Source organism: Tachypleus tridentatus, chromosome 3, assembly GCF_004210375.1.
Source record: "Tachypleus tridentatus isolate NWPU-2018 chromosome 3, ASM421037v1, whole genome shotgun sequence".
Classification (NCBI taxonomy): Eukaryota; Metazoa; Arthropoda; class Merostomata; order Xiphosura; family Limulidae; genus Tachypleus; species Tachypleus tridentatus.
Window position 1 is genome coordinate 70,535,025 of NC_134827.1, and position 17,482 is coordinate 70,552,506.

A 17,482-nucleotide genomic window follows, 5' to 3' on the forward strand; every position below is an offset into this window, starting at 1 on the left:
TAACTGAAAACATTGATTAATACTTACGTTAAAAAAAAGTAGAGAAAGGTGCGAATCATTTCAAGAGGAAAGTAACTACATAATCAGCCATTTCTGTGCAAGTTTGGTTTTGAATCCTGAATATCTTATATTGTGATGGAGCATGTGATGTACGAGTCGAAAATGCAGATCTCAGAAGCTACAACACCAATTATCACCATCATGACTGGGTATTATCTTTATAACTAGACAGTGTTTTTAAAGCTTAGCAATAAATAAAACTGAAATTTCCAAAAAATTGATGTTTCAGATTTATCAACAAATATTACAAAAAAGGAGTAAGTTTCAAATATGAAACAAAAATTAAAAAATTAGATTTTCTTTAATGAAAAATTCATGAGTGTTGCAACAAAAAGTAAGACACTTTCATTGATAACTGCATCTACAAAGAAATACTTCAATAAAATCTATTTTATGATAGCTTATTTTATACTAAAAGTTCAATAAAATCATTTTCTTTATGGATGGAGAACATTATCAAATGTCAAGTACGAGTACTTTGATGTAGAACTGTCAGTCGATTCCAGAAAAGACCACAGACCCAACACAGCCTTCTGTTGGAACTAGCTAGTGTATATAACAAATGCTTGAGATATTATGGATAATAAATAATGCATCTTGTTTCTCTTTAGATCATTCAGATTCTAAATCTACATGTTCCTAAAATGACAAAAATCTTGCATTCTTTAAAATTTGTTTTTTTCCCATGTACACCTGTGTAGTGACAAAATTTTGTACAATTTATTAGTATCTTGGATTGTTGAAGAAATGGTCCTTTTCATAAAATTCAGTTTACCAATCTAGTCACAATTTATACTATTTTTTAGACTTCTTTGTATCTTTCACAGCTAAAATGTTAAAATATACTAATTTTATAATGTAGTATGTCTTAAAGAGACAGTACACATTTTCAACAAATTACAATATCCATTTTTAACAAATACATCATGTTTTAATACACTGTACATTACTTTTTAACAAGTTACAACACAAATTAAAAAAAGAACAAATTAAGTTTTAAACCTTTCAAACAAACAGACAAGTTTCACATCCACTCAACTTGGGAAGGACATTTTTGCAACAATATGTACAGTACTCTAAGATATCCTCAGAAAAACCAAGAAATATTTTGTTAAAGGTTATAATTATCTTAAAGAGAAGGAATGACATTATTTTAATTGTCATTCTAATAAAATGTTATTTATTTATAGCAGTTATTTGCACTCAAACTCTGAACATTTTTGTAAAGCAAGTTTCATAGTTTAATAGAGATGAGAATAACTTGTCTAGTCAAAGGGGTGTTCTAAAGTAATTGAACCTGTTTGGGTGGGCTTTGAAGAAAAGTAGACAATTATTTAAAATTGAGATGCAAATGTGATAACCTAAGGAGTAACATAAGTGAATCTGTTGTACAGTATAGCAAGAAACAGTAGAGAAAAATAATTTGTCTGATCAATTGGATTCTAAAGTAATTGAATCAGCCTTAATTAATTTTTGGCTAGAAAGAAAATTGTTTAGTTTCAGATACAACTGCGATAATCTATACTCAAAGAATTTTTGTACATACAATTAACATGTTTTGAAAACAATTTGAAACTAATGGATTGTGTGCTATCTGTTTATTGTTTGAATTAATTGCAAACATGTCACAGATACCTACTGTACAAAATTCACTGCCCCATTCATATACACAAAACCTGACAAGGTTTCTTTTCAAATATAGGGCTTAAACCTTTGTAGGTAATTATAAAACTTCATATTTTAACATTATTATTATTATGGTTAACATCATTCGCATACATTGATATTAAAAGTGTTTAAAGTTTGAATGTCATAGTGACTTGTTCAGTAAACTGTTTAAAGGGTTACCCTTTTCAAAATGGTGAACACATTACAACATACATTTCTTAACTAATCAGGATATTATGTTTTAACAAGTCATAATTATACTTTGATAAGTTATATAGTACATTTGTTTGTAAAAAGGTACAGCAAATTTCTGAAATTATACAGCAAATGTAAATTTAACAAAGTATACCACATTTCAGTCTCAATAAGTCATCCAGCACATTTGATGACTTACATTCAAAATTGCACTGAACTTCTCTATTTTGAATTTATGTCAATCAATAAGTTTGGTATCATATTTTAGATAATATTTCAAACTTCAACATTATATATGAGTTAATTTCTTTATTTTAAATATTAAAAGAGCATGCTTAATTATTGATTTATGAGTCGCATGATATGTTGAATGCAGAACTGTTCAATATTAGGTGTTTGTGATGTCAAAAGAATAAGTCTGTAGAAATTGGGAACTCAAATTACTAATGTTATCAAGCTAGAGCATAAAATAAGAGCTTCATATCTTTTTATTTTACTAAGATATGGCTTATGTACTGAATCACACACAGTGGTCCTGTTCACCTCTCCGCTTTTGGAAATGGTTCCTTATACATACTTTAATATGTAAAATGTGAATAACTAATCAACAGCTTAGAATGTTCCCTAGTACTTTTCTCAGCCATTTTAATTTGTTAAAAAGCTACCATAGTCTTTCAAACCAAGATTTCAAGGAGGTAAGTTGTGTCTTTAGTCTTCTCAAAGATTCATTTTTTTTAGACCTAGATACAACTCGATTACTAAGCTTGATAAATTAGTGGAATTCCATGGTACTGATATAATAATTTATGATTTTTTGATTATACAACAGTATATATAAAACCTAAATTTTTTTTTTTCCTTTATACTACACACATGAAATTCCATAAGGTTTAAAAACCTACAGCAAGCAGTAAATGGATACTTTGCAACTAGAATGGATAATTGTTTGCTCTACTTTATTTATTGTTCTATAATTTAAGAAAAATAAATTTAATAACAGTTCTAAATAGTAATAATTTATATACATATATAATGTATAATAATTGTAATTGTATATTAGAAAATTCTAGTCCACTAATACACAGCCAAGACAGGATCACTTTGTGAAGACAAAAGGCCACTTTTACGTTATTGGATATGGTAACATAAGTGCACATGCACCTTGTCATTGTAGCTTTATGATGTTAGCCAGGCACAAGTGGAAAGGCCAATATGATAAAAATAATAAATTTACACAAACATATAACATTGAAACTCAATCTACTTAAATTAAACATTTATATTTTTTGTGTTATCTGTACTCATTCTAGCACAAAACAAGAGGCAATTTATATATCCTAATTTTTTTACAATACTTATTAGGTCAATCAAATTGACAGGCTTTACATAGTTAAGGTAGAGAAAATATATAGTCTTACTGAAAACAAACATTTCAAATGTATCTCAGAGGTTTTGGAGATTACATCAGTAATATCTGAAATTTCTGGGATGAAGAACAATGTTTTTAAATCACTTTGCACTTCGACTAATAACAATACAGAATCAACATTTTCACAAACAAATCTTTAGCCAATGTACTTCATTAAAAAATCCAATTTTTTAGTATATATATAAAAAATTGTAATCTTTATTAAAAGTCTACCACATTTTGTGAAGATACACATACTGCATCAAAAGTTACACTATAAATACTTAATGTGTCAAACACGTACATGAACTCATTTATATTATACTAAGAACGTGAAGAAATGGTTAATATGTACCTTGAGAAATAGTAATCCAACTGCCTCTGCAACATGCCTTTCAACTCCTGTAATTGAGTTCCTTCTGTGGCAGAATGAAAGTTGAGTTAAAACAATTTTAATGTCTAAAGTTCAAATTTTGTAAAATTTACAAAAATACTAGAACTGAGGAAAATAACAGTCAGATTTCCTCCAACTACCAATTAAACTTAATCACACTGTAATTTGTATAAACATAAGAAATTACTGGTAAAAAATTCTGGCATTAAAAGCAAATTCTTACTAGGGGTCATGCATGATGGTTCAAGCAGGTTATCTGATTGAGAATGGTGCATCATGTGAATATATTCAGTATTGGTTGTTGAATTGTTCACGTTTCCAGTTATTTCAACATCCTGGCTTATTTCATCTTTAGCATTCTGACAGACAACACCAAAAGTTTTTATGCCTGTAATAAACACATACATAGAGTAGTAAATTTCTTTAATCACAGAATTATCACTAAAATTTAGGATTCATTAAACATTTCTTTAAAATACAGAAAAAAAGAACTGCTTGTTGGTTAGTTAGAGAGTCATTACTGTGCTTTTGCAAGATAAACTCTGGTTTCAAGTGGCACAAGTGGATGCCAGTTTATTGCAGGTTAACTCCCAGACTGGATAGAATGAAACAAATGAGTAAAGTATCTTACTTAAGGACACAACAGGTCTGTCTCAAACTCACAACCATCTGACTACCAGTTCGATATTGTGAAGCCTCTGAGTCATGTCCCTTACACCCAATAGTCTCCAGTAAAAACTGTAAACAAACATACTGTCAGTTTTGTGTATAATCCCACCAGCTACTTCAGGTGTTCCCTACATATTTACAGTTGTTTTAGGCAATTTTTTAACATTCAGCATTGTGCAACACCATAAAACTTTTCAACATGATGAAATGAAGATATTATCAGCTGGTATGGAATTACCACAAGATTCTGACACCCCTGTCTAAAGCTCAAAAACCCAACAGCTGTTGCATTGTTTAGCAACTGGGAAGTTGGGAGTGTCAAGTTTCTTCACAACTCTTCTGAATATAAATTTTGAAATAAAAAACTGAACTTAGACCCACTCAACTAAAATTACATGATATGAGCCCTGCTCATCAGTAACAAGCAGTATGAAATAGGTTAATATAAAAGTTGTGTTACTTGTGATTCCTCTTAATTAATGCTTTGTGCATTATTTGAAGACCAAAGCATGATCTTACTTCCCTTGAACACAGTTACTTAAAAATGTATACATGTGCCACACATTCTACAGAAATGTTTAAAAAAGTTGACAGTTGAGATTATTTAGTTTGAATTAAATGATTACTGCATGTTATTAAACATTTTTTTTCAACTGAAATAATGTAATATTTTAGTTACTTACCTAAATATATATTTTATATGGATTTTATCACTAATTTTTTTAATCTAAATTATTCAACTTATAATGAAAGTTAAAAGAAAGTTTTTTCCTTCACTAATGTGAAAAAATTGTTTTAGAATGAGGAATGTGGTAGTAAATGACTTTTTAGTTCAGAAAAGTGGGTGAAATGTTTCATTTCTTTACCTCACCAGCACAAAGCACCAAGTACATTCAACATCTACAGAAACCTGTCATTCTAGTTCAATTAAAACATACCTACCTTCACTTCCACTTCCATGTACTGTCTGAGATGTAGAGGATATCACATAATTGTCTTCCAAAGTTTTGCTACAAAAGATTTCAGCATCTGGGGTTTAAACTTGGGTCACCAAGTTTAGCCTTCATTGGGAGACAAAAAAGTGACTTCTGATGTACAATATCTAAGCACATTACATATAATTATTTTAGACGATAATGTACTTTTATATAATTTTTTTAATAGTTTATGTTCCAAATAACAGTGAATGGTGGAAAAAATTCAATCTTCAAATTTAATGACTGTACTGGTCAAAACCATAGTATGAAACTGAATTTTGTCTTTCCTTAACCCTTTCCTTATGAACTCAGTATCATATACAAGAGTTCGTTTACACATTTGCACACATTAAATATTTGCACTATTACTTGTCATACAGCACGTACATCCTCCACAATTTGAGACTTAGTAAAGATTACAAGCATTTTCTATACAAAAAGTCATTTTTAATAACATATTTTTACTAAGGATGTGTTTGTGAAAATAGTGTTTTGTTACTAGTCTGAGTTCAAAGTGATTTCATGTTATGATTAAAAAATTATTCTTCATACCCAAGATCTCAAATATTATTTGTGCAATCTCTAAAACCTCCTATATACAAATTCAAACATGTTTTCAGCAAGAATTTATATTTCATGTTATTTTTCTATACTCTAAGTATGTGGGGTCTGGGTCACCCAGTGTTTCATCTAAAGCATTTGATCTTGTTTGAGCACAGCTGCAAAACCCACAAAAAAAATCTCAAAAAATCATAATACATTCATTGAACATAAATGCAACCCAATATATATGTAAAACGGCTCGTTTGGGTTGAGAAAATATTTTTACGTAAAGGAGCGAACGACGTTTCAACCTTCTTTGGTCATTGTCAGGTTCACAAAGAAAGAGATAACTGACCATAAGCTGACCACATGTTTGAAAGGGGTTGTGTAACTGAGCGTCAGAATGTAGAGGGCATGCTAAGATGTTTGAATATATAATTTTATATTATTTATTTTATTATTTTCAATATAGATATAAAGGTGTTCCTTTGTATTGGTTTATTTTGGATTTAAGTTGTTGTATAAGTAAGGCTTCTTTAATTTTACATTTGTTTATGTTTGTTTCTTTATTTAGTATTTGAGTGTTTCTATGGTTATGTTGTGTTTATTTGATTTGCAGTGTTAGAAAGCGTGTGAAGGTAACTTTTTATGTTCTTTGAATCTGGTTTCCATTTTTCTACTTGTTTCTCCAATATTGAAATTGTGGCAGTTATCACATTGTATTTTATAAATAATGTTGGTGTGGTGTTTGTCAGTGTAGTTTTTAATAGTATAGACCTCAGTTTTGTGCCTGGTTTTTGAATAAATTTGGTATTAACTGGAATGTCATATTTTGTTACTAGTTTTTGCCAAATATTGGTTATTTGTCTGCTCATGTTGGGAATATATGGTATACAGCAGTATATAGTTTCGTGATTTTTTTGATTCGTGAGATCATTCAAAGCTCTGAATACAACTGAGGTGACTATGTAAAGAATATTTATATATGTGTGACTTGTTTTAAATTATTTTAAAATGTTTGGATTGTGTGCTGTCTGTTTATTGTTGAAACTTGTCACCAACAAGTTACAGACACCTACTGTAAAGAACCCTGCCCAAGTATTTATGTAAAAACTTGACATTTGTTTTCTGTATGCTTTTAAAATAGTTATTCTGAAAGTAGGTATTTATAGACTAACAACACCATCACTTTATTCTGCATTAATGTGTTCAGTTGAGAGGGGAAAGATAATAGAATTTTCAGATTAAACATTACCTAATTATACAGAGTACAGCCAAAACAATTTATAAGCAAATACAATACTTAAAATTAAAATAAAATATATTACATAGCATTTTGATACCCAAAATTCTTTAATTTGTTACTAGTTATTTTATGCAGTGGAATCTTATTAATATATACAACCAAGAAAGAGAAAACACATACATAACTTTGTTTTCAAACATAGACAATGTGAGAAACAACTGTTAATAGAACTTCCAAATACTTGTATAACATATTTGTGCCATCCCATTTAGACACACAAGAAGCTCACGATGCAAACAACTCATGCTACACACTAGAATACAACTATCCTCCAGATCAAAGTGAATAAAATTTCAAAGTATGAACTTTATTTTATATAACACAAGTGAAATTTAATACCTACATTAAAACAGTAGAATTTTAAAATAAGAAATAACCTAAAGGGATTTAAGTGTGGTGTTTATAAAATGTCTATGCTAACTTAACATATTATGGACATTTCAGTGACTGCTTGCTAATTTTTGTAATATGATGTTATCCCATTTATCACCCATTCTTGAAGATGTACAATAGGAAGCTCATTGTTACTTTATCAAATTCTGACAACAATGTCTTCAGATTTTATGAAATAATAGTAAACAATGAGAAACACATTGAATTCTGATTCTTTTGTCTTTTTTATTGCATTCTCACTACTTTACAAACTGCTAGATCTAACTCTCTCAATACAAGCTCAGGCAATTTGACTGACAACAAGACCCCTTTGTACTTGTTTAAGGTCTTTATAGATTAAATATTTCTAACTTTCAATATAACATATCTAAACAAAATCTGGCAGTCTTTCACATACAAAAAATTATTTTTAGTGAATATTTTTACTAAAATAAAGATTTCTCCTTAAATATACTGAGTACTTGTTTTCAACAGTCTACTCACAAAGTAATTTTCATGTTAATTAAAAATACTTTTCCTTGTCTCAAAAATTTTCAGATTTCCTTTGTGTAATCCCTAAAACTTTCTAAATGTATTTAATTTTTTTTCAGTAAAACTCAATAGAAACCTATTTTCTCTATCACAAAATGGAATCAGTCAATTTGACCAACTTTGTAACCACAGATACAAAAAAATTTAAATTAACCATTTTTTTCCTTTCTAAAATGACTTTAAATTGTAACATGAAACTACATTGCTTACCATAAGCAGATTTAAGTTTATAACAACATACATTTACTTATTGTTATTATTTTATGACCTTTTGAACTGTATTGCTGTTATCCATGCCATTTTAAATTGTAAATCACTTGGGTAACGTGCAGCTCACGTTACACTAACAAATTACATTATCCATGAGCTAATGAGGTGATCATGCAAGTTCCTTTGAAACCTTTTTATCATTTTTTTATTTTACTTAATCTAATCTTAACTATTTTAAAGGACTCCTTTTTTATATTTTTGTTGATTTGCTAATTATACATAAAGTATAAAAATAAAAAAAATAAAATTAACTGATCTTTTTTATTTTCTTGATTGTCAAATAGTTAACCCTAATTTTTTAAACTAATTATTGCAATGCACTTGATTTTTATTTAATTAAATAATGTACCAAACAATATAGACTAATAACATGCAAAAAGAAAATAAATTCTGTTAATTCTCAAAATTCTTCTGGCTTTCTAAATATGTGACAAAAGTCATTACAAGAAAATTAAAATAGAATTCTCACAAGTACTAATAAGGGAACAGTGAAAAAAAGTTATATCATTTCTAGTAAGGATGCACAAGACTGAATGTTGGAGGAAAATATCTGTGGCAGCGACACCCAAAAGGTATTTTGGTGTTTTGTTTATCAGATATAATCTATAACCCTGATGAGTAGACAAGGTACCATGGAACAGAAAATCAAAAATGGGGTTCAGGTTCACAACCTCCCCAAACCCTATTATCAGGAGCTAAATATGGGTGTGGTGATGGTTATGTAATACCTTTCATCAGTGGAAGTAGATATAGTTTCAATATACATCTTCAGCAGGATGAATAACATGTTCAGACTGGCATTATTTTAGTTCTTTGTAATAAATTGAAAACTTCTGCAACTTGTTTTTGTTGCTGCTGCTTAAATAAGACAAAATGCTTTTGTACTTAATAAACTTTCACTTTTTTCTTGGAGTAGGGGTAGGATAGGTTTGGTTTAAAGATAAAATAATTTACAAATGGCTTTAAATTTTACCCATGTTTCTAAGGCTATATGAATTTAAAAATGCTCCCTCATCACCATTTTTTTTTGGGGGGGGGGATTTATATTTTTTAAGAATTTTTTCTCATTGTTATGTGTACTTCAGAGTCAAAAGAAGTTTATATCAGATCTTTACCAACAATGAACAATTAGTCTCCAATAACTTTTCACTGCTAGCTGAGTTTATTGAATTTCCTTACAGGAGAAATACATTTTATAAAATTCAACAAAGGAAACAAGGACTTTATTTACATCTCAACAGGACAAGTTTACAATGAGGAAATGACACGTGCCAGTGAAAGAAAACTTCAATTAGTTGTGAACCCTAAGTACCTTTAAAAGACAGTATGTTTGATACTTTTCAGAATACACAGAAAATATAAACTTGAGAAGAGCCTTTTGTGAAGATATGCTTAAATTAACAAGTTACAGCATGAAAACTATAACAAGCACAAAATGGTTACTAAGTCATTCCCAGGGACAAAGCTCATGCTAAAAGAATTAAACTATGTAAATATGACTAAAGCTTTAATTTCTAATGGTATTACTTATTTGTAGTGTTTGCTAAACTGATCTGGGTTCAAGCCAAAATCTTCCTACATTACTTTTTAGGAAAGAGAAGGTCCTTCTCAATTTTGTACTTTATGTATTCTTAAAAGCATTGAATGTACTGTCTTTTAAAGTTAATTGTGCTTTCAACTAGTTGAAATTATTTTTACTGGTATGTGTCATGAAATTTTGCAGATTATCAGCAAACACTACGAGGCCTTCATGAGCAATATGCCAGTTTTTTTTTTTAATTAAGTGTTAAGGTTTGTTAAACAATGCTTTTCTCATGCTGTTTTTCTTTTTGCATGTTGAATAGTCAACATCAATAGTTAAAATCTTTTTGATTTTAAGATTAAAACTACTTTAATGCATCAATCTTTCAAACTTCATATGTAAAATATTTATAATATCAGGTGATTATCAAATGTTTAACAAACTTTACAATTCATCTGGTACTTTCACTACTGATTCTCTGTACAGGTTATGTTGATTTGGCAAACATTTTAACCACAATAAAAAATAAATAGAAATTGTAAAATTAATATAACACAAATGATTAGTCTAAATAGCTTAAATCTTATAACATTATAATTTTATATATCATTATTATATTGACCTTCCAAAAATATCTGGCTAACATTACATGACTTGCATTGAGCACTATGCACTCATGTTACCCTATCCAAGAATATAAAACAGACCTTTACAAAGTGACCTGTTTTGGATGTTTTAGTGAACAAATATTTTGTAAAATACAGGAACATTTTAGTTATACATGTATACATGATTACTGTTTACAAATAAGTTGTTAAACTTATTTTTTCTTAGAACACAGAACAGTAAATAAGTATCCTCTAGTTATGAACTTTGTACTCATTTGCTGCTTACCAGTGATTGTTAAGCCTTATCAAATTTTGCATGTGAAGGATGTGAAATGAAATACTTTTTCAGGTTATATATGCACATACATTTGAAACCAAAAACATCATAAATTACTATATCAATACCACAGAATTCCACAATAATTTATCGAGTTTAGTAACTAAGTTGTATTTAGGGCTACAAAAATATGAAATTAAGCTCACAAAATAGTTGCTTTACCAATTTTAAATCTTGTATCAGAAGAATGAGACTGACACCCTAATACTCCACAATGGCTAAGAAAACTGAGAGGACATTCTGAGTTTTTGATTAGTTATTCACGCCATAGACAGAAGCAGGTGTACATAAAGTATTTCAAAAAACGGAAAGATATGGGCAGGGCCACTATGTTTGATTCTGTAAACATTGAAATATATTAGGAACTATAAAATACAGGATATTTTTTATTTTATATTTTAGATTGTCAACATCAGTAATTTAGGTTCCTAATTTGTACAAAGCTGCTGACTTCGTATTTTGACATCAAACATATAATTTGTACCAGAACTGCATTCAACGTACCACATGACACACAAATATAGATTGTTAGGTTTTTCTTTTTAATATTTACATTTAAATTAAGAAATTCTCTAATGTATAATACTAAAATTAGAATTTACAATTTGATACCAAATTTATTTACATAAATTCATAAAATTCTGAATGCAAGTCAACAAATGAGATGACATGGCCTTTTACCCATATTGATAGGGTTAAAAGGAAAATAACTATTAATTTTAGGTCAGATAAGACAGCTTGTCTACATCTACCATGACCAGGGTTTTGGTTAATTTTGTTTTTGGTTTTTCTTACAGTTATTAAATGGTCACTAAACTATTAGGATAAAAAATTGAGATAACACAAGTTTTAGATCTCTGAAAGTAGGGCTAGGATTCAGTTAAGACTTATCTTTCTAACAGTGTAATAAGCTTATGGATTGAGTTGTCACTAGTAGTAGTGGTAACTGATACTTTAGAAGAATAAGAGAGGAATAAGCTTCTTAAAAAAAGAAGAAAAAAGGTTAGATTAACAATATTTTTCTTGGGAAATAGATTTGTACAGATAATCTAAAAGGAGCCAATAGTTCCTTGAAGTACATTATGCTATTAAAGTATAACAACACAATTAAATAAAACAATACTAAATTGCAGAACCAATATAGTATTCTAACATTAATTGTATTTCAAGTTGATAAAAGTAGCCTCATTAATAACTGAAAGTTCATATAGAAAAGGATTTACTGAGTTAAAGTTAACAATTTTAACTGACATGGTTCTAGAAAAGTCTGAACAAAGAAAAATTTAAATTTCTCCAAAAAACCAAAAATAATGTACAAGTGCATTAAAGATTGCTCCAGACTAAGAAAGTAAGACATAAAAAACAAACTATAATGTCTTCAGGCATTACCAATGTTACTAGTTGACTGAGTGAAAGTATAGAAAATTTTAATCTCCAAGTATTTCTAAACTTAAACATGGCAATGTCACTAGAGAATCAGAAACAGCTCTCCAACAACACTGTGAGTATCATCTAAAAATCCCTGAGGAGAGGGAGATGCTTGATTGTGCAAAACTGAAATAAGGTCAGTACTGGACAAGGTACTTGCCTATGTATCAGTCTAGAAATACTCTGAAAGTGCATATTTAGCCAAAAGTTTGAGAAAGTATATGGTTTATTTTTCCAAGTTAAAAGAGAAGTGAAAATATGGCAACTACCAGGCACTACACCAATGAAAGTTGAGATTCAAAGCATGTATGTAACCAAAATGTTTTAAATAATACCATGTTTTTAGCAACATGCATGAATTACAACTTTTTTCTATAAACTTAATCCTCCTTTGTACAGACATCCTTTACTGTGCAAGTCCAAAAGTTTTAGTGATTTATGTTAAAAATTTAATTAAACTACTTTTTGTTTATGTTATACCAATTAGTATAGCATAAAATCATAGAAAATAATCTGTACTTGAATAGTATACAAGTTCTCAATTTTAAAAGGCAATAACTAAAAATTTTTTTTACAATTACAAACAAAAACTCATACACACCAAATTATGAAAAACTGAGTTTATCTTGCAGATCACATTTTTGCTATTTATATAAAAATAAATTAGTAGAGTAACAAATTTACTAGCTAAACAAAGATGCTTAAGTGCTACTTCTAAGAGCGATGTGTAAATGCAATAAACATTCTATTTTTTGTTGAAGTGGGTCTGATTTCTATTTACTTTATGATTTTGGGAAAATTTTATACTGTTTGCAAGGCTATGATATTTTATAATTCTTATTACAGTTAAATTATAATGAAATTTGCTAATCACTGACTTTAGCTGATCACTTTTATCCAAAAACACAAATTGTTTACATGATTATTGATTGATTTTATATTTTTGATTAGCTGATAATTTTATGTGACACTAAGTGTAATCAATTCTCATTGGTAGTTAATTATGTCAATCTAATAAAATGCTCAGATCTTATTCAATTTTGTATTCAAGTTAAGATTGCATTAAACATAGCCTCAAGGTAATAACTACAGATATCTTGTGTACATTTAAACACCATATTACTAAAACCATTATTCTACAAACAAGCATATAAGTTATTTTCTTACAGTATTGTTAAGCCCCACAGTAACTTCTGTGTTGTCCCCAAAGTCAGAGGTCATGGAGTTGCTGGACAGTGTCTACCTACAGAGGAAAAATTGTAATTGTACCTTTATTTTCATTCTAAAACATAAAACAAGAAATGTCATTTCTATTACACATATTACCAATTTGATTTTGATGCAAATGAGCTACTTTGCAATTTAGAGAGAATATAATCTACACCTTAACATTTCAATCAAAACGGACCTTTGCAAAACGTTCCTTTAGCATTCACACTAACCCTACCAGTACAGATGCAACCTATTTTCAAGGTTATTCATGCACCAAACTGCTACTGCGCACATGCCTTTGTTGGTTACAATTTCTAATAATGTACAAACTGCACAAAGAATGCAAACAAAAAAAGATACCTCAGACATTGCAAACAATCACAGTAGTTACTGAGACCTTTTATATTTTCCACCAAAAATGAGTAATCTCATTTAACTTTTGATCCACTGTTTCTAGTGCTCCAGAAAATATGAGTGAATATGAATTTTTTTAAAATAAATGCATTTAAAATAAAAATTACATACATCCAATATATTTACTATTTTAAGGTACATATATCATAGTATATTTGTACATTCACCAATCTGAAAGAGAAAAAAGCCTGAAATAAAACAAAATATGAAAGATCATTCGCATAGTAAACAAAGTTGTACAGTTTGCATCCCACAATATGGAAACTAGTAATATAAATAACTGTGTTAGATGTATACTTTCCAATCAGAAAAAGTCACTAAAATTGAAAGTTTTACAAAATTTGCTTTCAAATATATAACACAACTACGAGATACTGTTTACTATGAAAACAAATATTTCTAAAAAATATCAATATTTAATGATTAGTTCTCTCTCTGCTGAAAAAACTCAGTGCCTGAACATCCTTAGAGGGACAAAAAGCCCCTTTGATGTACCATAACTTATAATTACATATTTTAATCTACTTCTGATCCCTCAGTGATTCAAGAATCCTTTATTAAACTTCTGTAAAGTTAAAGCCTTTATTACATTAAATAGTTACTTGTTTCACTCTTATTGTAGTAAAAAAAAGAAGCTTCAATTAGATATGCATCTAATCTGTCCAGTTCTTAAACTTATGATTTAACTTCAACAATCTTTTAAGCTACAATTTAGAATTTAAAACAAACTTTTAAGTTAAGAAACATCTTTGTTTGTAAAATTGCTAATTTGACTAATTTTCCAACTACAAACATCTAATGCTAGAAGCTTTTTAATTCTCTTAATTTTGAATACATCAATTAAATCACTCTGACCCCTCTCTATTCCAGACAGAACACAAAAAGTGTTCAACTATTGTCACATGAAAACAGTACAAGAACAGTATTGGCCAACTTCACCTACATTATTGTAAACTAAGAACAACAAAGTTCCTAAACCTATATTAATTCTTAAGTTCAAATCTCTCTCTCGTATTTTTGTGCAAAACAATTTGCATCAAGAAATTGTCTATAATGATGCTCATTACCTGGATTATTTCAAATACTTTGTGAGAAAGGTACAGAGGTGAGCTATTACATTTTTATGTTAGCATATAGTATTTAATATTCATTGTTCAAGAATTTTTGGTGTTCTCACATATTTAATGTTATATTCAAGAAAAGCACATGCAAGTCTATCCAACAGAAAACATTAACAATTAGTATAAGTAACTTAATTCACAACACCTATTACATGTGATTTCATTTTCTTACTTAGAGAACCTGGAAAATTTGATAATTTATCAAAACAAGTGCAATTGAACATGAAATCTCATTCATTAATATTATCTGGAGATTGACAAGACTGCAAGATATCCACCCAAATTTTGTTTCAATAAAAACAATGATTGCAATTTTCAAAGCTACACTTCAAAATTTAAAACAAACCCTTTCAAGTGTAAGAAACTTCTCTGCATAGTTGATGGAATTAGTTTTTTTTACACTTTGAAGCATCAACTAGTATACAATATTTATAAACAATCTATGAATCAGTATACCCGTTTATAAATTGTTAGATTATTTAAAATGCAAGGTAGTGAAACAAGACTGGTTAAACCAAAATTACCTATGACCCTTCATAAAATTTAAAATTAAATTTAAATCAAACATATCCCTACACATTCATTAACACTTAAAACTTTTTAAATGGTTCAAACTAAGAGTACATATTATAAAAATCATGAATACTTCCCCAATTTAACTATACAGATTCTGGTTTGGATATTTATCTAGTGGGGTATTGAAAATTAGGAAAACTTTGGATGAGTGTTTTAAAACTCAGAGCTATATAAAGGAAAATAGGGAAAAATGTGTTGAACATGACAGTAGTATACAGACTGGCCTTGAAGGACCAAATTATCTCTTAAAAATTCAATAAAATACTGAAGAATACACATGTATTTCAGAATTTTAATGTTAGTTATATCATCATATCCAAATATATTATCAAAATTTAAACTACAACTTGCATTAAGAATTTTTAAAACACTTCAATGATGTCGAGAAAACCCACTTGTAGAGAAATTTATATGCAAAAACGGCTCGTTTGGGTTGAGAAAATATTTTACATAGAAGGACGAAACGTTGTTCGCTCTTATATGTAAATCCCACTATTCGTTGGTAAAAGAGTAGCCCAAGAGTTGGCGGTGGGTGGTGATGACTAGCTGCCTTCCCTCTAGTCTTACACTGCTAAATTAGGGACGGCTAGCACAGATAGCCCTCGAGTAGCTTTGTGCGAAATTCCCAAACAAACAAACAAAACAAACTTATATGTAAAATATTTTCTCAACCCAAACGAGCCGTTTTTGCATATAAATTTTAAAACACTTATTTTTAGTATTACTTTAGTTCTAATTTTCAAATATGTACTATATTGTAGTAGTACTAGTTACTTATAGCAATATAAAAAACAACAAACGTTTCTGAAAACATTAAAAAATTACAATTATAAATAACAGCAGTTAGGCTTAACAAAACTTAAACTTGGACTCTCCCATGGTTGCAGCAAGGTCTTGTCCCATGATATACACCCAGAAGCACAACATGGACCATAGTTTTAACTTTAGCTTAACAATACTGCTAAGCCTAAAAAAAAAGAAAGAAAATATTTTAAATTACAAATGAAGTACAACATAAACATCAAAATATACGTAGCTTTAAAACTATGTAATTGAAATTTACCTTAAAATGACGATCCTTTTAAATTTTTTTCATAAAACGTGGTTGTTACACTAAACAGCTGCGTAAACGAGATCCAATCTTCCGAACCTCGTTCAATATCTCTAGGACTAGTACGCCCGGTTACATGGTAATTCAGTGGCGCTATCTGTATGCTACAATTTAAAAACTTTAAAGTGATTGTTTGAGTGTTAGGACAACTAAACATTTTAAACTGAAAGCACATCTAAGTTATATACAAAAACCATTTTCTTTTGTCTTCTGTTAATTATATTTGTTATATGTATTATTTTCAAAACTTATAATTAAAATCAGCTTAGTTCAGGTGTTTCAAGATTTTTTTTTCTAAGTTGCAGTTTATGGCTGTTCGATTTTAGTCAAATTCATCTTAATGATTTTACATTTTCTAGCCAGTTTCTGCTGCCTAAAATTGATGTATTGGTATAAAAAACATTTTTTTTCATTGACTTGTTCATTTAATATTTTTATTTGTAAAAGCAAAATTTACACGCTAATGTAGAGCTTTAAATTAACGGCAGTGTAGGAGTCATCTTTAGTTAAGACAGCATTTTTTTTTTTAATATGATGGTTGGCCTTCGAAATGAGTTGCTTTCAGATGTGGTGGAAGTAGTAAATTCAAGGAAGTATAAGGTATAGCTTGTTAGACATTTAAATGATAACTGCCATTTTTCAGTGTGTTTTGGATAACCTTAATAGACCAACAAATTTTCTTGTTGTTCTTAAATATTATAATTATTTAAAAATTATAATAACTATTATTTTTCTGTAG

At 29.0% G+C, this 17,482-nt stretch overlaps 1 protein-coding gene across 22 annotated transcripts in view; it reads right to left on the reverse strand.

The window, feature by feature from the left end:
• LOC143247118 (la-related protein 4-like) overlaps positions 1-16,826 on the reverse strand; it is a 41,237-nt gene extending 24,411 nt beyond the window's left edge. For 7 of the 22 annotated variants that reach the window (XM_076494637.1, XM_076494630.1, XM_076494629.1 and 4 more), the window contains exons 1-5: positions 16,696-16,826; positions 13,477-13,552; positions 5,337-5,455; positions 3,949-4,084; positions 3,687-3,750 (exon numbers count right to left, since the gene is read on the reverse strand). In XM_076494637.1, the coding sequence (XP_076350752.1) occupies positions 3,687-3,750; positions 3,949-4,084; positions 5,337-5,354 (218 nt within the window). In that variant the 5' untranslated portion in view covers positions 5,355-5,455; positions 13,477-13,552; positions 16,696-16,826. Of the gene's footprint in view, positions 1-27; positions 179-3,686; positions 3,751-3,948; positions 4,114-5,336; positions 5,456-11,043; positions 11,221-13,476; positions 13,553-16,695 lie in introns of those variants that run through there. The other 15 variants (XM_076494645.1, XM_076494643.1, XM_076494640.1 and 12 more) reach the window with 7 other exon arrangements.
• Positions 16,827-17,482: the final 656 nt, after the last annotated feature.